Raw genomic sequence first — 25,622 nt, forward strand, 5'->3', positions numbered from 1 at the left:
AAAATAATTAATCTGGAGGCGTGCTGCTTTAAGTTTTGATAATGAAATCACTGGGGTCATCATTGCAGTGACGCCCAGAGGCTTGCATATTAGAAACTTGCATAAAAACCGGCATTTATTTAATTACACGTGAAGGATTAATATAGAGCAAACATGCAACAGACTTTGGTTTCCTGAAGTTTTCTGGAACTAGATTCCATAGCTTGTCAGCTGTATAATTTTTCATTCTTTGATTTGACTTTTCTTTCAGTTTTTTATGCTTCGTGCACGTGTATAGATAAACGCTTGAGATATATTTTGTTATGGTGGTCTACAATCTACAATGTCAGGAACATAAGAAACACTAATGTTTAATGCTGTTGCAATACTTTTTCCAAGAAAAGGTACATTTTTCAAAAGGGTTCCTGGTTGGTCTTTAAAAGAATACAAATGTACCAAAGAACAGTTCGCTGTATCCTTTTCAGCGCTTTTTAGCTTGATACTAGTGAAAAGGTCTTGGTTGGTCTTTAAGTGTGATTATTGTCGATAATACGTCAGTCAGCTGAGTTTGCTCTATCTTTACACAGTATTTTCATTCACTGTTGAAATAAATTATACTGAAGCGCGAACTGTAAAGGTGAACAGCCGTTTAACGTAAAATTGAGATTAATTTAAGACGATTACTATTCCATTTAACGTAAGTCGTGTGTTATTTTGTTTTTACAATTTATAATTGGATAAAAAAAGAAATGAGGTTAACCTTACGAATACATGCGTGACGTTTGTCCATGCTTGATTGAACACGAAAACTGTTAATATATAATACAAAATATGATATCTGAAGAGTGTTTATAGAAATATAACCTACAGCAGATGGATATAACATGTATATCATTCTGCTTTCCTATGAAAGGCTGTGATATTTGAACTATTTATGATATAATATACATGTTACATTCAAATATTTGATGTTTCATTGATAAATGACTTGTGATAATTTCTTGATCGTGAGAATATCCAACAAGCTGAGTGAAAGTTGTGGATTTATAGCAGGTTTGTTTAATTTATTTTTATTTTCGTTTATTGATTAGTCCAGTTTGCATATACACAGATACCAGAGCATGATCTTGAAACACCCTGACTAGAGCATCTGTAATATAGAACGTAAAACAAGAGTTCTATTCTGTTCTGTTCTAGATCTCGTGTATGTAAATAAAACACATAAAATCTTGAAGGTGAACGACCCAATTTCATACACACTTTAACCTCTAACACATGCTTCAATATTTCTTTTGTTTAACCGATTTTCACATTTTAAGTTGATCAAACTGTATATTTCTCTATTTTAATTCAGTGCAGACAAGAAACTTGTTAAAAGTCGCGTTTAATATCAAATTGATAAAAGCGTTATTTGTTCTGCATTGCCATAAAAAACATAATAAAATTATTTTTACATTATAGAACATACAATTTTACCAATATACATCACCGCTTTGTCAATTTAAGGCCAGCCAATTAAGTGCAGCGTTTTATGTCCAGTTACATACAGAATACGCATTTTCGAGTGAAATTGCTCCATCCATTTATTTTCTTAAACAACTAAACTAAATCTCCTGTCATACAATGTTGTTATTTATACTAAATGAAAACTTTGAAAAATACATGTAAGATAAATTTGAAATACTTACATGTTTATTTTAATTGCTGTGGCCTAAAATCATTAAATTATTAAACTGTTCAGTGTTGCATTTCTGAACTTCGTGAGAAAAATGTTTACGCATGAAAAATTTGGTTTTGATTCATATGCCGTAGGGCCATTTCGTAACGAAATGTCAAGACAAGAAAAATTGTTTACGTTAGAATGAATATGTAGTTTGTAATATTGTGAATGAGAAATTTACATATTTAGATAAACTTTGTTTAATTTGCTTTATTCAGGTAAGTAAGTTTTATATATGCACGTATACGTACAGACGTACGAGTTACAAGTACTTTCTTAAATCCAACAATTACGATTATATATTTTTCTAGTAGATTAACTTGTTAATATATATACAATGTTTTCATACCGAAGGATATATCTATTGTATAAGGTATTTAATTTTTACATACACAGTCACAATAAAATTATTTCTGTAAATCTGTAAGAGATATTTTGAATGATAAAAGTGACGATTTTCGCGTCAAATAAAAAGAATGAATGGTACCCTTTCACGAGATAGGTTACCTTTATATTTAAAGAGTTTTTCACATTTTTTATAGTGCATGCATATTGCTGATTTAAAATGATTTGCCTGTTTTACCAAAAAAAAAGTGTCGTCCGTCAAGGTTATATAACCATGCATAATGTATGCGTTTTTATTTTTCGAGGACGCTCTAGGATGGCCCGACTTGAGTGTACGGTCGCCCATATGGGCTTTCCAGCGGCGACCTTAAATAAACGCATTAAAATGCGTTTTTATTAGATACACAAACCAAGTAAAGTGCCATTTTAAGTATTCGTTAATTTTTCCTTTTAAACTGTACGTCCTTAAGCATTAGCTGTGTGTCTGTAAGGACAATTCAAAGTGATAGTCTTTTTTCTTCGTCCGGAAGTGACCCATTTCTGAACTTTAAGGAAATTTCAGATCTGTGTTATTTTTCTCTCTCCACTTAAGAGATATGATTTAAACTATGACGACAATGTAGCAATATTCGCACAAGAGGCTGATCAAGTATTAAAATATTTCATGATAAGTTTAAAAAAAGGTTTTAGTGATTTAATAAATCAATTTATCACTTTATTCTGAAGCACCGTAAACCAATTGCCCCGTATGTTGTGCTGTTCTTAATAGGTTTTAATCTTTTCAGACATCTTTTGAACTACTTCCGCACAAAATGCTGTACAAGTGTCATCAATCTGTGTTAAAGATTTCGAATACTTTGATATCTTTACATTGAGACGAATATTATTACAGACAGACAAATAAAGTTGTTTTGTGAAGCCGTTTCTTACAGTAACACGACGATTTGTTGACGTTTCAAATTAATATTAGTTTACTCGCCTCTTTATTTATGCAGGGTCTTTCAATTTCTATTTGAAAGACCCTGATTCTCAATAAATGGCGCGACTTTTCTTCCATACTATTTTTGAAATACACAATACTTATTAAATTTAGTAGCTTGTATTTGCTTGCAAGTGTTGTCACGAACTGAAATTTGTTAACGTTCCTCCATACATTTTAAAACAAACAGTTTCCAGATACACACCTGAACAAAATGTGACAGATATATTAGAACGTGTGACATGATAACAAAATATTGAGAACATGTTAATATGATATTTCTGGTAGAGTAAAGTCACGTATTATGAGAATTAGTTACTGATATACATGTACATGTATATTATTTAAGGTAAACAATAGCAAAAGATTGTGAAGAATTTGTCAGTGAATGCATTAGCTAGAGACTTGAAATGTGTTCATCAGGTCATCATAAATATGAAAGATTAAGAGATTTTACAACTGAAGCTGGTTGCACAATGCCAGATCTATTATCTTCAGTTCCAATTTAAAGAACGCTAATCAAACTGTATGCAAATAAGATTTTCATATTTGTGTCTATGCTTTAACGTTTTTTAATGCTTTCTTAGTAGTTACAGTGCAATATCTGCAGTGTTGCCGCCTCAAATTAAATTTATCTACAGTAAAACCTCTTGGCAACAACCAAAGTCTGTCTCTCAATGGCGTTAATCTGCAGAGGTTGTACTGTAATGAGAATTTACTTATTCGCAACTTTCGGTCATTTCCGTCAAACACTGGATAATTAAAAAATGCAAAGTGTTCCGAATGAACTACATGTATGTTACCATAGAACTTGTGAACAAATTGACAAACCCGTGAGAAAATATCAACTGGTCGCTAAACGAAACTTAAAGGGAAATTATTGATCCGTTATCGCCTTTATCAACAGATGTCTCCCTAAAGGTATGTCCCCATACCATACACTGTCTTTCCGCTAAAGGTATATTCCCAGTTTTTGCTTTGAAAAAGTAACAGAACAGAATAGAATAGTATAGACATAAATGAAATGGAATTGGATAGAATTGAATAGAAAATAGAGTATAGTAGAATAGAACATACAATATATTTTGAATTTGTGTAGATTAATAGATACATGGAGCTAAATATATCTGTGATAAATATTCAAGTCTAAATTAAATTAATTGTAGAGACTTCCCACTTAAAACACATTTTTTCTCATTTATAAAGTAATAGTTCATTTCGTGCATGTGTGCACTTACCCAGCACACGATTATATTAGAGAATCGTGAAATGAAATGAATTTTTAAAACTTTAAGGAAATGTGCACAAAACTTTTTTAATACACTTTGAGAAAAAAGTGCTCGGCTGTTCTAAATCTATAAGGAAAAAGCTACACGGTGGTATAAAAACCTTTAAGGAAATGTTCCTTGTTTAATTTATGTTCTTTTTTTGCGACCTCCTTTACATCTGTCAAGATCGCGTTTTGTATATGGAAAGGCGTTTTCCTACGTTGCAGTTTTAACGTTCTAACAATAATAATAATAATAATAATAATAATAATAATAATAATAATAATAATAATAATAAAACACCCACGAAATTGCCAATCATAGTGGCTGATTTCAAACAGACATTAAAATTGTGCCTGATTTCAGATATACTCATACAGTGTATTTGTAACAGTGACTGTGTAATACGTACAGTCATTTATTTTTTGTTTAAAAATGATTAATAATAAATATTTACTATCTAAATCGTGATATTTCATATTATTTTAACATGATTACTGTTATTTTTATCATTTAACAGGGATGATCTGTTCCGGTAAACACTTGCATTTCTACAAATTATAACAGCTGACCTAAAGTAAACAAAAATGCTTACAGGCCAACCCCGACCGTGATGTGTAATGCATTTCGTTCATAAATAATATTTTTATTGTATGAGAAGATAACTATATATTTTTACAGTGTAAGTGTAGTTTGACCTTGATACCTACTGGTTTAAATGAATGTACAGTGTACCTACATAAAGAGCTATACATTTTACATTGAATCGTGTCATACTTTTAAAATAGCCATATATTACGAGTATAAACACACTTTTTCTTAAAAAACACATACTCTCTCGCTTCTTCACCCGAAGCCGCGCCTATTTTGCGAATTAAACAGCTTTATATATCATTTTATTGACAAATAACAAAAGTGTCTTTCAGGTTTTATTACCAAAGGTATACATGTGTTTATTATGTATGCATTAACAACCCGGAAATATAATATCGAATATTTATATTATGTGAATAATTCGGATATTATAAAACATGTAAATATTTATAAACGTTTGTGTGTGTAAAGCAAATAAGGTATGGAAGAGTCATTTCAGTTCAGTTCGGATTGTGTTGGGTATGTTTTTTTTTAATTTTCAAGTAAATTATAAGCTATGCAAAGAGAAATATATAATATATAGAAAGGTTACTGTAAATAGTACACATCATATCGATACTTTTCGGTAAATTCCGTCATGTACCTTCCATCATAATTTGAAATATTGCCGAAGGGTTCCGATTGGTTTAACGTACATCTCTATTAAACGTAAACTCTTTACGTACCCTATAATTATTTACATTTAAACCCGTATTTGAACCAGTCAAACCCTTTGATGTACCTGTCAGTGTTTACGGGTGTTTGCTTGGCAAACAGGAGAGAAAAAGAACATCCATGTAAACAAGATATATTATCTTACCATATAAAATTACACCGCAAGAGAAAAAAATAACTATAAAAGGCTATATATATCATCATTGCTGTTTTATATTTCAGGCTCAGCTGTTAACCGACTATTTAAAAGACAGAACTGCCCAGTTTTGAAGGAGACTTGTGCGCAACCAGGGAATTAATCAAGATAAGAACTTATTTCATAACTGTGTTCAGTGACGTCACATTTTCTTGAAGAACAGCATACCTTACTTGATAAAAGTTTTGCATAAAGTATTTTTTTTGCACAAATGCTAAAATGGACGCTAAAAATGGAACAGTATATCAAGTGAACGAGAAATCGACCAAAGAGAATATGCCATGTGCCGAAAATGACGGATATGACGTCAGATGTGGATACGGAAGTTGTAAACCGGAAGTGCTTCAGAAATGTAACAATTCTAAGCTGCTGCTAGCCCTTCTGTGCATGTTCTCTCTTAGTCAAGGTGAGTACTTCAGTGATATATATTTTGACTTGTTAATACATGTAGCTCCATGAAAATTTTCAAACAAAAAAAAAAAAAAAAAAAAACATCTTAAAGCAGCACGCCTGCAGAGTCCTGTTAATTTTCATAAAAAAATTGGAAATGTATTTAAAAGTAAAACATTGTGAGATGAACAAATAAAGTAATTTATATATTGCAATCGGCACTTACAATCCACGAAAATTACCAAAAAGTGGTCATAATATGCAAAAACAGCCCCTACTTCGTTAGTAACTCAGTAGAAATATGGTGATAAAATACTGAAAAATCAGTCTTAAACCGCACAACTTAGATCTTGAAATTTGTTACCTTTCTTGAAATTTTAGTACCTTTTTACTCAATATTTATTTTCTTAAAAATTTGGCTCACTTAAAGGCGAGCGGCTTTAAGATTATTTCTTTCTTTTGCGATTGTTGCAACATTAGTTAGTCTTATTTAAATCGGATTATCCATTATATATAGTATTTTTTCAACTTATTCCGGAAAACAATCAGATGAATGAATTTCAAGGATTCCATTGATGTCCAGTGTTGATACGAAAAGTTCACTTGGAAAAGTTTCCAGTGAAGTTGAAAGGGTCAGTTGATAATGTGAAGAGATTTATTACCAAAATGCTGCTGTATATATTAGTCTCTTCAGTCTGCGCGGAAGTTCTCGCTGACATTGACCTTTACTTCTGACAAAGGCCAGTCTTTATTGGCGATGTAAAAACAAAAGACAAGTACACATTAAATCAGAATGTTAATATGTATTCAGTAAATTTTATTTTTTATATTAATCAATATGTGAATATAACTCTAAGAAATATTTTCATTTTGAAAGGTTTTGTCATCAACGGTTTAAACAATGTCAATACACAATCTATTGAGAGGAGATTTCATTTGCCGAGTTCAAGGTCGGGCCTCATTTCCAGTTCGTATGACTTCGGGGCAGGTAAAAGCCTGTTTTTCCATTCATGTTTCATAGATAACATACATGTATCCTTACCTTTCCAAACTATTTTCTTAGCAAGTATCACTTCGTGAAAATATAATATATATATTATTGTCATGAACATAAACACAACATTTTCTGCCGTCTGCATTGAGTGATAAACAGCGAACAATATAGAAAAATATAGGTTTTATCTCACTGGTAAAATTCAAATGAAATATACATAAAAACTAAATAAATATACATTATTCTATGGAATTATTCTTGAAAAAAAAAACGGAATAAATAACTGCTTTCTGTCACGAAAGTATAATTATTACCCGTTTGACCCAAAAAGGAATTGCATTCAAATTTTACATTTTTGTTCACATGCCAGGGTATGCAAATTAGCGCTGCTTTAAGTTTGTCATAGAACTTAGGGCTTTTTATGGAGAACGTCTTTAAGTGCTTTTTCTTTCATTTTTTTCAGCTATATTTGGTGTGTTTATAAGTTTTATGGCGTCTGGCCGGTATAAAGCTCGATGGGTGGCCGGGGCAACCTTTGTGATGGGGCTCGGATCTTTGACGATGGCGCTCCCTCATTTTACCACAGGACTGTATGACTGGGGCCAAGAAAGTGCGACAAAGACATGTAATTTAGGTAAACATATTTTAATTTGTGGTTTTTAATTTTACTAATTTTTCGGCACACTGATTTAGTCAAAGAAAATCAACTTTCGATAAACAGTTTGTGTTCTTGTTGTTTCGTTTTAAGATAGAAGATTGTTTCTGTTATATGTCTTTTACTGTTTGGAATGGGAAACTGGGGGTTGGCTGGAGAGTGCCAATCATTAATAGATTTCTTGTTTACCAGGTGCTTGCTTTATAAATGAATCAAGAACAGTAGCAACTTTTTTCCAGTTTTTAATTTTCCAAAGTGTCGTACAAGATCATAGAACTATTGTAAGAAGGGACAGTACAACCTGAAGGTATCAAATATTACCAAATTATTTTTTTTCCAAGAAATGAAAAGGTAAAAAATATGCATGTTTTAAATTTTAATATTTGTGCTTTAATAGTGTATAAATGCCTTTATATAACATTCATGTTCAGTGAACACAATTTTTTAATTATATAACGTTTTTGTTTACAGGATCGAACATGACCGAGGATGCACTATGTGTAAAGACAGATCTTCGTGACTATCTTGGCGTGCTCATGTTTGGTATGATACTCCACGGTATTGGCGGCTGCATCATGTACACCGTGGGTGTGGGCCTCATTGATGACAGCGTGAGTGAGGTTCGATCTCCACTATACCTTGGTTAGTGTTTTTATGTTTACGGGAAATGTTTTGGCAGAGATTGTGAGAACATATTTGTCCTTACTCTTTTCCTTCCTTCTTTTATTTTTGTCTTTTCTACCTTTTTTGTCCTTTGCTTGCTTCCTTCTTTTCTTTGTTTTCTTCCTTCTTTCATTTCTCATCTTCGTTTCTCCCTACGTTCGTTCCCTCATTCCCCTTTCTTTCTTCCTTCCTTCCTTTGTTTCTTCCTTTGATCGTTCCTTTGTTTCTTGCTTGCTTGCTTCCTTGCTTGCTTCATTGCTTCCTTGCTTGCTTCCTTGCTTGCTTTCTTTCTTTCTTTCTTTCTTTTTTTCTTTCTTCCTTCTTTGTTTTCTTTCTTATTTTATTTCCCATCTTCGTATCTCCCTACGTTCGTTCCCTCTCCCCTTCCTTCGTTCCTTCCTTCCTTCGTTCCTTCCTTCCTTCCTTCGTTCCTTCCTTCATTCCTTCCTTCCTTCCTTTCTTCTTTCTTTCTTTCTTTCTTTCTTTCTTTCTTTCTTTCTTTCTTTCTTTCTTTCTTTCTTTCTTTCTTTCCTTCCTTCCTTTTCTTGCTTGCTTGTTTCCTTCCTTCCTTGCTTGCTTGCTTCCTTCATTGCTTGCGTCCTTCCTTGCTTGCATGCTTCCTTCATTGCTTGCTTGCTTGCTTCCTTCCTTCAAAACTCTTACAAAGCGTGTTCAACATCCTTAACAGTAGATGCAATGCAATAGGTGTAAGCTTTCTATTCTATGTATTAATGTCTGTTTTAAACGTTATTTAAAGATAGATACATATCATGTCAATGATCAAAAAACATCTGTAGCCTGACGCGCACTCGAACCTGAGACATTGTGACTATAGATATCATTTTTTGTGTCGCCTCTACGGAGTAGTGGCGACATATAGGGATCACTTCTCTGTCGTCTGTCTGTCTGTCTGTCCGTCTGTCTGTCTGTCTGTCCGTCCGTCCGTCACAAAACTTGTCCGGACTACTCCTCATAAACTACTGGTGCAATTTCATCCAAACTTAACAGGAATGATCAGTACCAAGTCTAGTTGTGCATATTGACAGCTTTTTCCGGTTCAATGATTTTTGTCAGAGTTATGGCCCTTTAATAATTTTTAATTTTAAAGTTTGTCCGGACTACTTCTCTTATATTACTAATGCAATTTCAATGAAACTTTACAGGATTGATCTGTAGCTCAAGTCCTTGCGCATATTGCACGGGTTTTTTTTCGGTTGAATGATTTTTGGCCGAGTTATGGCCCTTTGATAAAAAGGTATTTTTTTTCTGTGTGTTGCCAGATACACAAAAGCTTGTCCGGACTACTCCTCATAAACTACTGGTGCAATTTCATCCAAACTTTACAGGAATGATCAGTTCCTAGTCTAGTTGTGCATATTGTCAGCATTTTCCGGTTCAATGATTTTTGTGAGAGTTATGGCCCTTTAATAATTATTATTTTAAAAGTTTGTCCTAACTACTTCTCTTATACCACTAATGCAATTTCAATAAAACTTTACAGGATTGATTAGTAGCTCAAGTCCTTGCGCATATTGCACGGGTTTTTCGGTTGAATGATTTTTGGCCGAGTTATGGCCCTTTGATAAAAAGGTATTTTTTTCTGTGTGTTGCCAGATTCGCAAAAGCCTGTCCGGACTATTCCTCATAAACTACTGGTGCAATTTTATCCAAACTTTACAGGAATGATCAGTACCAAGTCTAGTTGTGGACTGTCCGTCTGTCTGTCTGTCCGTCTGTCACAAAATTTGTCCCAACATGAAATTGGCCATCATGAGGCGACACATGTGATTACTGATCGCTCTTGTTTTTCAAAACTTACAAATAGTCAAACTAAGGATGATATTACATGTTTGTTATATGGTTAAGGTAATGAATATTTCTGATATAAGAATGTTCAATGTATGATGAATCGGAATAGATATAAAATGAGAAAAACTTAGTTTCCAAATATTTAAACACTCCTCTACAATTTGATAAAGTCTACATTGGGAACATATCAATGCTGATGTTTGATGATATCAGTCTTTGGTTTGGGTGTTGTTCGTATGGAAGCAATAATGTATAGAGTGGGGGATTATTACAGTGAATAATTTGAGCTGCGTCATGACAAAACCAACATACTGGGTTTGCGACCAGCATGGATCCAGACCAGCCTGCGCATCCGCGCAGTCTGATCAGGATCCATGCAGTTAGCTTACAAACCCTTTTACAAGTAGAGAAACTGATAGCGAACAGCATGGATCCTGATCAGACTGCGCGGATGCGCAGGCTGGTCTGGATCCATGCTGGTCGCAAACCCACTATGTTGGTTTTGTCATGACGCGGCTCAATTTTCATTCTTCTTAACTATATTTTTTAATTTTCAGGTATATTTTACGGGTTTGCTGCATTGGGACCAGGATTAGGCTATATTGTGGGCGGCCAACTGTTGAACATCTATGTCGACTTTGACAAGTTGGACGCAAGCACGTAAGAGGTCTTCAATTAAATCTTCCCTCATATTTTATATATCTCGAAAGTAACTTTGATAATGATATTGTAATTTTAAGATTGTATGATTCCATATTTATAGTATTTGCTACTTTTTGTAATGGTTGAAGTTTAAGTATTTAAACAAAATTGTAATTTATCTAAGATTCAAGCGTTCGGGATGTATCGAATTCAGTCTTAAAATTTCAATTCTTGACATAAATTTGTGATAACAAACTAGCATCATTACATTTTAATTGTATTAGATAAACACAGCATGTTCATGTGTTTTTTCTTTTTTTTATAAATACGAGATTTATTTTCATCACGTGGTATGAAAATAAATATCTTACGCGTGGCCACAGCCGTAAGTGAAAACCCATGAGATAAAACAAGTCCAATATTTGCAGGGAAAATAACTTTACTTTTCTGTTTGTAATATGCCTTTGATCTTTTTTTCCCTTATGGTTCAAAAGGCTTCCATTAAAATTTGTGTATTGGCTGAATTTAGAAGAATGTAGTCCAACAAGACAGCAGTACTGGACTTTTACATAAAGTGGACATCATAATATCGTATACAAGAGAGAACTATAACCCTTTGTATGCTTTAAAAATTGTCGTCTGCTAAAATGTTGTCTCCCCGCCTTTTCGAAGAAAAAAAGGAAGATATATAGAAATAGGCTTAACCATATTAACAGCAGGCTAAAGATTAACTGTCTGGGTTATATGATGAATTTATAGGTCGACTTTACAAGTATGCTTGAAAAGATGTCCCCCCCGCCCTCACATCAGCACATTAACACCAGCGTCCATATTTTAGTTTATATATTGATGAAGATCTTTAAAGCGAATTTACCTGTATCTTCAAACTACCTGTATTGTTACCTGTTATTATGACATCACAAATTACTAGCTAGTTTATATAACCATGTTCATACTTCATACTGGTGATCCTATTTTGAACCTGCCCAACTTCAGTGTCTTAAAATGTCCATTCAACAGTTTCAGTTTATAGTTTAAAGCTTGGTCAGACTGCATTTTGACGTCCATTAGGATTAATGCTAAAGAATTATCTGTATTTTTGACTAAAAATAATGGAAAATTGCTGTTTTTATACTGTACTATATACATGTACATAATAATGTCATTGTCAAAGCAAATAATTTCAAACCTTTAGTTGTTCTTTGACCTTAAACATTTTATTGATGACAAGCTTTATTACGCTAGGACCTATATCTTGATATTTATTCCCCTTAGGACCAAGCTTTTCAAGTAGAATTATCATTTTACAAAATCTTTTTCATCACGAAAGTGGTCCATTTAACATCTTATATATTAGATAGATATTTCTTAATTTAACACACAACATTTTAACAAGTTCTATAACTCTGGCTTTTATATTGCAAGATTTGTTCCTCTTTCAACATAGGACATACTTGAATGATATTATCGTGTATACAAATTTACACTACTTTATTATTTTCACAAGTAAAGCTTAAATATCAGCTTTTTTCTAGTTTTACATATTACACACTTCAGTTAATCCAGTATCGAAAAAGTCGAGTCTAACATCTTTTGTTATCTTTGTAATGAATCATAAGCGGTCATTTTCCCCCACGAAATATGTATGTGCTGTATAAATAACTTATTATTTACTTTTTTACACATTTACAGATATTAATAGCTAAATGTAGGTATTTGCATGTTAAATTACTATCATATGATGTAGGTGATGAAGTATCTGAAAATGTCATCATGTTACATGTAAAGTTAAAGTTTAAATATATTCATCTAGGCTTGATTTTTAAACAAGTTCTCGCAACTTTAGAGTATGCGTCGTGTTTTATATCATATAAGGAAACAGTGTTCCTGGTACTTGGTCATCGAACCCTCGAACCCCTGCATTAAAGGCAGACCACAAACCCACACCTCTCCCATTTAGATATGTTACGCGATATCAATGAGTTTTTTTTACCTGCATACAAGTTTAGATTAATAATATTATATTTATGCAATATCTCCGCATTGCACAATGCAGAGCGTAAGAAAAAAGTCTTGCGATATATAAAAAGGTAACTGATACCTGTGAAAGAAGACCTTGAATGAAACACTTCAAATTGTTATTACGTCCAAGTTTGAAATTTTATCTAAGCTTTACACTTGGTATGCTTTTATGATGTACCGACGTTATAATTTGGTTTAATTTTGACTGTATGCTTAGGTAACATACCATCTACACAAGAGTTTTCAGCATAGGCGAAAATTTGTGAAAAATTCTATACTGGGGCCAATCAACTATGCATAATTTTATTATATATTTGTTGTTGTTATTGAATTCAATCACGTGAATCTCTGTCTTATAATATTCATCATGGTAAATGCCGAATGACTACAATTACACTACATCTTGGAAGTATAATAATTTGAATAGATTGCAAATCATTATCTTAGAAATTTCTTAATAAGACATGGCGAAACTCCCGCTGGCTTAGAAATATTTATACATATCCCCCTTAAAAATGTGCTCCTACATATCATCACTTTGGAAACATCCTCACAGGATATAGCAAACTCTCGATCTTTTGGAAATAACCCTTAAACATAAAACAAATTGATGTCTTGGAAATGTGCTTCCTACAAATCACCATTTTGGAAATATCCCCAAAATACATGGCGAATCTCTCGTTCTCATTATATTATTTCAATGGCTATCTTGGAAAAAAAACTGAAACGTATGGTGCAACGTTATCTTGGATATATTAGTCGATGTAGAATTATTTTTCGAAGTTTTCCTTATGTCAGAATTCCAGTTAGTCTACTTAAATACACACGTGCATAACGGTTTTTTTTCCTTTCTCAAATTACACGTGCTTTTCCTTTCAGGATCAACTTGAAGACGGATGATCCGCGTTGGGTAGGCGCTTGGTGGCTGGGGTTTTTCATTACAATGAGTATATTCTGGTCACTAACCATTCCCTTCTCACTGTTTGGTGCTGAAATGCCGAGTAAGATATTATATACCTTTTTGTAATTTCATGAAGTTATATGTACCCATTTTAACTTACATTGAAAGCTTTTTTTTCAAAATAGTGATATTGTGTCATGGAATTGAGCCCTGACATACTCGATAAGTAACACAACTTGGATTCGGACATTTTTTTCAAGTTTGATATTTTTCTATATCATTTTCAATTAGGTCTTTTGTTACATCGTATCGGATTGTTACTGTTTTCAAATTGCAACATATTTTTATTGTCCTAACAATTAAAACATTTTTTGTGTCGCCTCTACGGAGTAGTGGCAACATATAGGGATCACTTCTCCGTCGTCTGTCTGTCTGTCCGTCTGTCCGTCCGTCCGTCACAAAACTTGTCCGGACTACTCCTCATAAACTACTGGTGCAATTTCATCCAAACTTTACAGAAATGATCAGTATCAAGCCTAGTTGTGCATATTGTCAGCATTTTCCGGTTCAATGATTTTTGTCAGAGTTATGGCCCTTTAATAATTTTTATTTTTAAAGTTTGTCCGGACTACTTCTCTTATACCACTAATGCAATTTCAATGAAACTTTACAGGATTGATCTGTAGGTCAAGTCCTTGCGCATATTGCACGGTTTTTCCGGTTGAATGATTTTTGGCCGAGTTATGGCCCTTTGATAAAAAGGTATTTTTTTCTGTGTGTTGCCAGATACACAAAAGCTTGTCCGGACTACTCCTCATAAACTACTGGTGCAATTTCATCTAAACTTTACAGGAATGATCAGTACCAAATTTAGCTGTGCATATTGTCAGCATTTTCCGGCTCAATGACTTTTGTCAGAGTTATGGCCCTTTAATATTTTTTATTTTTAAAGTTTGTCCGGACTACTTCTCTTATACCACTAATGCAATTTCAATGAAACTTTACAGAATTGATCTATAGGTCAAGTCCTTGTGCATATTGCACGGGTTTTCCGGTTGAATGATTTTTGGCCGAGTTATGGCCCTTTGATAAAAATGAGTTTTTTTTCTGTGTGTTGCCAGATACACAAAAGCTTGTCCGAACTACTCCTCATAAACTACTGGTGCAATTTCATCTAAACTTTACAGGAATGATCAGTACCAAATCTAACTGTGCATATTGTCAGCATTTTCCGGTTCAATGACTTTTGTCAAAGTTATGGCCCTTTAATAATTTTTATTTTAAAAGTTTGTCCGGACTACTTCTCTTATACCACTAATGCAATTTCAATGAAACTTTACAGAATTGATCTATAGGTCAAGTCCTTGTGCATATTGCACGGGTTTTCCGGTTGAATGATTTTTGGCCGAGTTATGGCCCTTTGATAAAAATGAGTTTTTTTTCTGTGTGTTGCCAGATACACAAAAGCTTGTCCGGACTACTCCTCATAAACTACTGGTGCAATTTTATCCAAACTTTACAGGAATTATCAGTACCAAGTCTAGTTGTGCACTGTCCATCTGTCTGTCCGTCTGTCACAAAACTTGTCCTAACATGAAATTGGCCATCATGAGGTAACACATGTGATCACTGATCGCTCTTGTTTTATTTTGTTTTCATTTGCTCTTCTTTTTTGATTTTACGAACTTGAAGTACCAGTATTTAATAAATGATAAATGGCAGTTCAGAACGCTTTTGTTTTCATATTTAACACAAGTACGTTCTGTTTCAGATGTCGTCTGCTTATTATATATATAAAATAATGACACAATGAAAATTAATGTGTTTTTTGATTGTAGGTGCGCAAAAAATCAGAGAATCGCGTATTTCACAGATGCACAAGGGAGACGTTGATTCTTCTCATGGCCACGGCACAAATAAACGTCTACCAATCAAAATGTTCCCAAAGGTCACGTGTGCATTGATCAGAAACGCACCATTTGTGTTCACCATGCTAGCTGGGGCCTCCGAGGGTATATTGACGTCAGGATTTGCTACATTCGTACCTAAATATATACAAAACCGGTTTGGCGTCTCGTCTGGGTCTGCGGCTTTTTATACAGGTTATAATCTTGAATGAACAATTTTCGGGAAAATTATCATTTTCCAGACGCTCATAATATAAACAACTTCATTATACCACATTTAAGCCTGTAATCGATTGTTCTTATTTTGATATTTAGAAAACTACTTTAAAATGCTAAAATTAAGCTAAATTAATGTCAAAAATATCTAGATCTGAAGCTTGCATTGACTCTCCGGACTTTGTTAGACTCTTATCGCACAAGCGCGGATGCGTAAAGTGTGGTCCGGTTTAGTAAAATACACGAGAGATAAAAACAACTTTCAAATGAGTATCCTTATACGTGTGCCTTCTATCTTAAGTATGCATAACGGAATGGCCACACGTCAACAACGTCACACGGGTTTACACTCACACGCGTCCGAACAGTGTTATTTTCTTTCCGTCGGATCGTTTTTTTTTTTGTTTCCTTGACGCGATTATAAAAAATATGTTTTTGCATTTGGTCTTACTTGCTGTTAATATTTCAGGTGCTGCGGCCGTACCAGGAGCTGCGGGTGGTATGTTTTTTGGTGGTTTTATTTGTAACCGGATGAAGCTGAAAGTTCGGGGAATGTTCCGGTTTGCAATCATCACATGTATACTCACCGTTTTAGCCGTCAATATACTCTGGATATCATGTGACCAAGTCAAAATGGCCGGTGTTAATGAAGCATATGAATCGGGGTAGATTGCAAGTCTATATTAAATAATAGATAAATGTTATAATACTTTTTCTACTCCTTAAAAACATCGGACAAAACTTACACACGTACTTTCCTTTGTTATTTTGTTTGATTTTTCTTTGCACCTTTTTATTGACGATATATTTGTCCCATAGGTCATTGTCGATTCAGACATGGTCAAGGTCACTCAACAGCATGTAACCGTCGTTCTTTTTTTTATAAATGTCTTAGGCATTTGATTAAATAAATACTTTCTTTGTTTATGTGTGAATTAGTTATTTTAGGTAGGTTTTAAGTCGGCTTAAGTCCATTTGATTTCCTTTTTGTAGTAATTCAACATTGCAACTAAGTTTACATAAAACACTAGCATTCTATATACTCTGATGAACTTTGCGGTTCTTTTACATATACATAATGTGATATTTTTTTAGAGGCAAAAAGGATGACATCATCTCGTCATGCAATGAAGGTTGTGCATGTACTACCCGTTACTATGATCCGGTTTGCTCTAGCAACAATGTTCAGTACTTCTCGGCCTGCCATGCCGGATGCCAGAATATGACAACCAATAGTGACGGTGATGAGGTAAGTCGTACCTTTTAGCATTTCTTTACAATTTTAAACATAGGAAATCTAAGGTAAAGAAGATTTGAGGACGAAAAACTTAAAAAATCTATATTAGACCCATATACAGTATGTTTCATAATTAATTGAACAAATTAAAATGTTTCATATACTTTTAATGGATGACTAATTGGAATATGTCTTAGCTACTCCCAATATTTTGTCCAAATCAAGAATGCTTTACGTCGAACAAACAAAAATAAATAGATAAATAATGAAAAAAGAAATGCATTTGTATGCGAGTTATTTTCTTTAGTACGATTATTTTTTACATTAGTGATCTAGAGATGTTTAATCAATTATCAATATCTATTCCTTAGGTATACTCGAACTGCACGTGCTTATCTAATGTTACCATGGCAGCAACTTCCGGCACGTGTGATTCCGGTTGTGGACTACTATATTTGTTCCTTGTGCTATTTTTTGTTGTCATATTCTTGACATTCCTACCGTCTACACCTAGTGATGCTGCCACCCTCAGGTAATTTATCTTATATCTTAACATGCACGTTTAAAGTCCTCCCGCTTAGTTGATAGGGGAAGTGTAATTCGGGGGTTGATGATCTGATACTCGAACGAGGCTTATAGACCTTGGACATTGAGGCGTAAGGCCAGGAAAGCTGCCTTGGTGGACCGATCACCAAAATAAAATTTAAAAAATGCGAATAAAGATTGATTTGCATAAGAAAAACATGAGCGTGAACTTCTCAGCTCAGATTATTTTAAATGCGATTTTATTTATTCATTTTAATAAGAGAGTTCTGTTGAATTTATACATGTAGACATATATACAAGTTAGCAAATTTTAAATATATGATGGCTGATAAGTACAAATGTATGAAAATATATTTTAGATGAAATTCATATTTACTTCCTCAAAGTATTTATTTTAATTTTCTAGGTGTATTCACGAGGACCACAGAACATTTAGTATGGGGTTAAAATGGCTCTTCATTCGATTGCTAGGTACGTATGTTACTGAAAATAAAGTTGTTAAAGTCCTGAAAATTAATTGGTGTCTGCTAGTAAACAAACTTATATCGCCGTCATTTTGTGTTAAAACTTATTTTTGCTGGATGGTCCAGACTTACAGTATGGTAATGTTTTATTTCCATTAAAATTGTAGGTAGAAGTAAGGTTTTGTCTTTATTTATTTATTTATCTTTTCTAAAATACTCTCTCATATTCCTGTTTCTAAGTTAAAGTGAATGTTGTCGCTCAATAACAGCATTATAAAATCAAATCCTCGATATAAAATACTCGTTTCTAAAGCATTGATATGAGTTTTTCGATTATTATTTTCAGGAACAGTTCCTGGTCCAGTTATATTTGGTGCGGTTACTGACACAGCTTGTCTTGTATGGCAAGATGAATGCGGGGAACCATCCTCATGCTGGATCTATGACAATGACGTTGTTAGCCGGAACTACTTTCTTATTGCAATGGCAGCAAAGGGTCTTTCAATTCTCTTCTTTACTCTGGCGTATTGTTTATATAAACCCCCGGATGAATCTCAGACTGAAGTTCATACGCGAGAGAGCCAGAAACGACAAATGGCGTTCATAAATGGTTCCTTTCGGGACTCTGAATTTGAACATTCTGTACAGACCGTAGACAATGCTCAAAATTCTGCGAATAATGAAAAAACTACAGATTTATAAACATAAATGGCAAACAAAATCATAAAAAGGAGGTTGTTACTGGATAGCAGCTTATTTATAGTATGTGAGAGAGCATTAGAAGATTAGTGCATGGCAACATCGCTCATTGCTACAGGTATAGGGGCAAACTAGTCTACACATTTGTGTATTCTGACGTTTGTGGATAATTGTCGTTATGAAATCCCAAAAACTATTGTTGGACTGTTACAAGTCCATTGTCGGAAGGATTTTAAATCAGGGAAATTAGTGCCTTTTGTTAACCATTCCGTCAATTTTAAATATGCATAATATTTAAATGGTAGATTTAAAAAAAAAGTATTTTGAAGCATTACCTATTGTTTGGTGCGAGTAATATGTAAGGACTTGGCTAAAGGGTCAATCTTTTTTTAACTAAGGGAGACCAATGCTTTAGCTAGGGGCAAAATAACATATCAAGAGTTGTCTGGATTGAACGAATGATCTCAACATGTGCATATATTTTTTCCTGTGAGGTTGGTATATTTTAGACCGGTGATTTGTAAGGAGAGACAAAATAAGATTTCAACATTAACATTCCAGAAGAATTGATAAATGTGATTTAAACACAATATTATAAGTTTGTTGTCATTATTCATGTCATTGTATCATTTCATTATATCATTATATAATTCCATTGCATCATATTATTACAACATGTCATTACATCCTATCGCTATATCTTGTCGTTTTTTACTGCCATTATATAGCATGTCATTATGCCGCTGTATTATCTCACTGCAACATGTCATTACGCCATGTGATTACAACATGACATTATATTATGTCACTGCAACATGACATTACGTATTGTTATTACATCATCTCATTACACCATGTCATTATATCATGTCATTACGTCATATTACACCATGTCATTATATCATCTCATTACACCATGTCATTTCATCATTTTATAACAACACACCATGGTATATCATGTCATTATAAAAATGTTATAACATTTTATCATGTCTATATATTATATTTCTCGATCGACAAGACGTTGCAAATATTATTTAAATTTATTTATACTATTTTCGCCTTGTCTGTCTAACAGTTTGTTTGTTTCACTGTGTCTTAATTTTCATCGGTCATAAACTATAAATTCTATGTTTTATATTTGAACACAGCTTACCTACATGATGACCACTAAATGACACTGACATTTAAGGTCATACTTCTCAAAATTCAGAAGTTTTCACCATAACTCGGTTTATTAGAAGAATTTGAAGGGGTCTTAAACTCTTTGTTTTAAGACAACTTGATATTGTTGATATTATTTTCTATATACTTTTATTTTAAATTCTACAGGCATGAAAAATAGATATATAATATGCTTGTTATAAATAATAAACTTATAAATGCTGATTTATTTTATAATTTGTGCTTTTAAAAAAAAACAGTTTATTTTTTGTGTTGAGTAAAATTCGGACCACTTCGCAGATTACCAATAACCATCGTTATCCGGAAAATGAAGGAAACGTTCTAAAAGTTGGTTTAAACATTTTTACTATATACTTTTAAATGAAATATTGAGAAATATTGATGAAATAAAATGCGTATTTTCATTTTCCGTATTTTCACTCTAAAAATTTATTTTTCACTGCAGTGAAACATATTTTCCGTATTTTCACTGGTGTCTTGCCGGACTACTTTCTTTTAAATTCTGCCAGTACTCAAAATTTAAGGTAAAGTCTTTCAAATTTTAATGTCCAGAAAGAGAAAAATGTATATAATAAACAGAAAATTCAAGTTTTTTCTATAAATACATGATTTATTTTCATCTTGTGGCATGAAAATTACCATATTTCACTCGTGGCTACCGCCACTCATGAAATATTTATTTTCATACCACTCGATGGAAATACATCATGTATTTATAGAAAAAACTTGAATATCCTCTATATATTCCCAACAGTATATACAAAGTTCATACAAGTAAACAACAAACAAACTATTTTACATAATGGAAAAGTATGAGAACGAAAGTTGAACTTCATAGAATTCTTCTCCTTTGGCGAACTATATGGTTTGTCTGAAATAAATTAATATTTAGAATGTACTAGACAAAGGAATACGTATTATATAAAACGTTTAACAGTTTTCACGTATAGATATATAAAATACAAGATAATATGTAAAAGAAGAAAACGAAATAGTGGAAAATAGAGAGAACAGAGGGAAGAAAGAGGAAAAGAGAGGATTGTAGTCTCATTAGGAATGCGTCCTAAATAAATGTAAATCTTTTCGTTTGTTCTATACAAGTTTGTACATGTGTTAATATATTAGCATTGTCCTAGTATGTAAGAGATGGGTCACCATACAGAAGTATATTCAGGTTTATATTGAAGTGTTCTGCGGAAGGCATCATATGCACAACACTCGGAAATGAAATGATGGGTAGTTTCAATTTGCCCACAATGACATATAGGGGTAAGAGCAATGTTTTTCATAAAGAGGTGGTGATCTGATTACATGACTGCAGTTCGTTTGAAGCCTTGTGTGAAGGACCTGCATTTTACGTCTACCTATATAAAAGTATTTTGGTATCATTTTCATGTTCTTGTTTAAGAAAGTTCTAAATGAAGAAAGTGTTGACCTGTTCCGTATTATTACTGGTAAACAGTTCCAATCACAAATAAATGATGGCAAGAAAGAATAATAGTATAGTGTAGTCCTTGACGCAATTGTCCTGATACTTTCAGCGTTTTGTAAGCTGTATCGTGATTGATCTGGATTTGGTGTAAATAATTAGAGCTATTGATGTGTTTTATTTGACTGCATTTTGTAAAACAGTTTGTGTCTATATCTTCTTTCGAATAATGACTCCCAATGATTTTTTTCTGTAGAGTTTCTAGGGAGATAAGCTTAGTTGTAACAGCTGCAATGTGTGTACATTCACTGTGTATCCTACCAAGTAGTTTGAGTTCACATTGGTTACAATTGCACCAAATTACATCACCATATTCCAAAGTATCATGTTAATAATTTTCAAAGATGTACGATCCAGAGAGAATTTCAGTTTACGCATTATATTAACCCTTTTTCAAGCTTTATCTGTTATGAATGCAATATGTGTGTGCCATGTACATTCAGCAGAAAGAAAAAATACCTAGTTGTTCGAATAGTTGCACGTGTAACGGCTCTCGTGCAGGTTTATACACATACCAGTTGCACGCGTTTATCAACTTCTTATTGTTAATCTTCTCCCACGATTTTATAAACCCCGAAGAAATCGAAACCGCTTTCTATATACATGTCAGTTTTTTAGCATATATTTATATCTGAATGACAAGAGAGAGAAAAAGAAGTAAATCCCTTAGCCCCTTTTGATAGAAAAGTGAAAAATAAATCCTTAAAATAAGAGAAAACCGCCGTTAATAGAAAAAATATATCCGTAAAAAAGAGAGTAACTCTTTAGATGCAAAATAAGGCTTTAGAGAAGAAAATAACCAAGAAAATAAATCCTAAACAAGAGAATAATCCATGAACTTGAATTATCCCCAATAACTAGAAAATTAGTCTTTAAAAAAAAGAAAACAATCCCGGTGTGTCAAAGAAGAGAATTGCCCTTTTAATTAGAAAGTTGAAACAACCAAAAAATAAAACATATAACAAGAAACACAAAATGAACTATGTTTGTTTATCATTTTTATTACATTTCGCATCGAAATGTCAAATATTTTCGTTGTCGGCAGGATTCGAACCTGCGCGGGAAGATCCCAATGGATTTCTAGTCCATCGCCTTAACCACTCGGCCACGACAACTCTTGTGTAGATAATACTGTTGAGCAAGAAACACTACTCTTCTATAAAATATACTATGTTTTTATCAATAGATATATGAACAAATGTGAAGGTCAGTGGGAAATAAAGTATTAACATACGTTTGAAGATGGTTTTTATACTTTTTTGCGCCAACACATACTTACTGTCGATTCAAATATGATCGAGAATGGGAAATCTTAAAATTAAATGTGCAAAGGGTGGCAGGAAAAAACCATATACGAAAACGCATTACCAGAAAAACAGGTAATTGAACATTATCTAGACTGATATATTTTCCATGTTTTATTCGCGAGAATGCTATAGCATTTATGATATGTTACAATTCAATTCAATGCAACAATTCAAACTATGTCTTCAACTTCTGTGGCACTCCTAATTGCGCTGGTTCTGGCGTGTTCGTCTCCAATGCCAAGAGAATACCTCAACAGGTAATTACCACAGATAAATGAATGCGAGGTTTTCATTAAGTGGCTTAATCAAAAGCTTATCCAGTATATTCCAGCAAACACTATCATGGTAATAGACAATGAAGCTTATAACACTATTTGCAAGTACAAGTTTCTAACAGGATCAAGTACAAAAAGTGTGATGGCGTCCTTCAAACAGCGCCATAACATACACTTCAACCAAATAGCTCAGGACTCGCATGCTCGCAATAAATAGATAATTTTCGTTGTAAACCATTAGGTCACTTGTAGCACTTAGCTCATTTGGATTGTATTCAACATGAGATTTCATTATCTTGTATTTGGCTGAACTGATTTATTCTTATAATAACTTTTACTTAATATAAAATCTTATTAGTTTCGTCTTTTCGAGAAAAAGTAATGGTTTCCGTAAAATGTCGAATGCAAGTTTGTTTATCGTGTTATTTATATGCATGACACACATTTGAGAGGTACCCGTGCATTGAAAAATATATTATTAAAAAAATGAAATTGCTGGGATTTGAACCAGCATAAGTATAGTTGATAGACCAGCGCGCTACCACTACACTACAATGTCTCACTGCAAATAGTATGCCCAATAAGTATTACAATACTACCCATACACCTATACATACTGACCATGTTATGTTAACAACGGTTCCGAAATAAATACACTTCAACAGTACCATATTTGTAATAATGACAACTGTTTACTAACCTTATTTAATAGATGGTTTGTTTCATAACATTTTTGAATTTTACATAAAAACTTATGTTTCAACTTTATATTTTGATTTCGTTAGCTACAATATTTAAATGCCTAAAATCGTTTTGTTAGCTACAATATTTAAATGCCTTAAAATCTAAAATATTTTCGTTGTCGGCAGGATTCGAACCTGCGCGGGAAGATCCCAATGGATTTCTAGTCCATCGCCTTAACCACTCGGCCACGACAACTGTTATTATGTGTTTAATATAGATCTATTATAACATGTATTTTTGATGTTCGATGACAAAATACCATAAGCCTGTATCAGACCAACACTTCAGTACCGTCTCTTAAACGACATAGATTAAAGCTATACACGTCGCAGTAAAATAACAATTTTCAGAAGACTAAATTATGCGATAACCACTGCAGTTCGTCCCCGTATTGAGCTGTTTAGCATAAACCATATAACAACTCTCAGCAACGACGAAAATCTTTGACTCCTAATGCATGTTGCTATGCAAAAGCTAAATAAGATTTTTGATATGGGCATGACGGGACTGGAAATATATTTTTCAGATATTTGAGTATCATTTGATTTAGTTCTGGACAAATAACTTCCAGAATAATCAGTGATCTGGGGAAAGCTTTTCACGCATTTGAGCTCACAATCGCACAAAAATGATATTCGATTCAATTATGATTTCTTTCTCTATTACCATTTGCAAATGTTTCCATTTCAATTCTTTCACAAGCTACTTAGAATTTAAATTTTGTGTCTTTAGGCTTTTGAGCCTCATTTAGACGAGTTTTAACGACTTTTCCCTCAAACAGTGAAAAATGCCCCATTTTGGCTCCAACTGTTTCCGTTTTGAGAAATGTTTTAGAAAAGTGATCACATTTTCGGTGTCGTCCCCTATAAAACAGTACATTAATGAGGTGCCAGAGGGGGATATGCCAACTTCTGCTTGGGGTGTTTGAAGGGGGTCAGCAGCCCCCTCCCCCTTCATAGTTAAGAAGATTTTGGACTGGTGGGAAGCTAAAAATGCCTAACTGTCGGTCTGGACGTAACGTGTAAGCAACGACTCTATCTCAATCCATTGAGCACTTTGAAATCAGTTTTGAAAAAAACCCCACTCAAAATAGTGATTGTTGGCGATTTTGATGGTCCAGTCAATACTTGTGCCAAGTTTGAACAGTATTGAAGCATTTTTTATAGTTTCATAGCAGGTTGAGCTTGTTGTAACAGAAGGCTTTTCAATGAAAATAGCTATTTCTCATAATATGCTCATGCAGTAAAAGGTTAAACTGTCCAAGGAGCAGCGCGCTCCATGTTTCTCAGTGCCGGATAGTAATCTACACATTGCCACAGTGACCTTGACCTATAATATAAATAAGGTGGGCCGATAGAACTCATCAAAATGCATAGAATTAAATACACAATGATGATGCATGTCCATGCACTTTGATTTAATGATCAATTTTATGTTTGTTCTATTACAGCTACCATTGACCTTTACTTTTGATCTTCTGATCTGAAAATGGGTGCAACAGGTAGAAATCATTATGGTGCTTCCTCATATTAAGCTTAAAAATAATTTGTTTGTAATTATTAATCAATTAGTCTGGCAAGTTTATATTTTATAATATTTATCAACATGTTTATAATGTTGCTCGTTTGTATAACCATATAAACGGCTGCTGTCGAATTATGAATTTTTTTTTTAATAAAAGG

The 25,622-nt window shown here is 33.3% G+C and overlaps 1 protein-coding gene and 2 non-coding genes across 7 annotated transcripts; 1 reads left to right on the top strand and 2 right to left on the bottom strand.

Annotated features, from left to right (window-relative positions):
* Positions 1 to 554: 554 nt before the first annotated feature.
* On the top strand, positions 555 to 20,329 carry LOC132748217 (solute carrier organic anion transporter family member 4C1-like). Of its 5 annotated transcripts, none has more exons than XM_060737779.1 (13): positions 555 to 1,032; positions 5,822 to 6,201; positions 7,063 to 7,173; positions 7,643 to 7,813; positions 8,306 to 8,476; positions 10,864 to 10,966; positions 13,850 to 13,971; positions 15,710 to 15,973; positions 16,464 to 16,659; positions 17,090 to 17,243; positions 17,603 to 17,763; positions 18,184 to 18,248; positions 18,588 to 20,329. In XM_060737779.1, exons 2-13 carry the CDS (start codon positions 6,015 to 6,017, stop codon positions 18,941 to 18,943), a joined length of 2,061 nt encoding a protein of 686 aa, XP_060593762.1. In that variant the 5' UTR covers positions 555 to 1,032; positions 5,822 to 6,014; the 3' UTR covers positions 18,944 to 20,329. The 5 variants fall into 5 exon arrangements, with proteins under 5 accessions (XP_060593762.1, XP_060593764.1, XP_060593763.1 ...); XM_060737781.1 differs by having other exon boundaries at positions 570 to 676; XM_060737780.1 differs by lacking the exon at positions 555 to 1,032 and adding an exon at positions 1,782 to 1,917.
* A 2,318-nt stretch (positions 20,330 to 22,647) lies between these two features.
* Trnas-aga (transfer RNA serine (anticodon AGA)) lies at positions 22,648 to 22,729 on the bottom strand. Its single transcript has one exon. It is a non-coding gene; the product is annotated as a tRNA-Ser (tRNA).
* Positions 22,730 to 24,053: 1,324 nt separating this feature from the next.
* Positions 24,054 to 24,135, bottom strand: Trnas-aga (transfer RNA serine (anticodon AGA)). Its single transcript has one exon. It is a non-coding gene; the product is annotated as a tRNA-Ser (tRNA).
* Between the last annotated feature and the right edge of the window lie 1,487 nt (positions 24,136 to 25,622).

The sequence above is a fragment of the Ruditapes philippinarum genome, unplaced genomic scaffold, assembly GCF_026571515.1.
Source record: "Ruditapes philippinarum isolate M1 unplaced genomic scaffold, ASM2657151v2 ctg1406_1_1_1_1, whole genome shotgun sequence".
In the NCBI taxonomy this organism is placed as follows: Eukaryota; Metazoa; Mollusca; class Bivalvia; order Venerida; family Veneridae; genus Ruditapes; species Ruditapes philippinarum.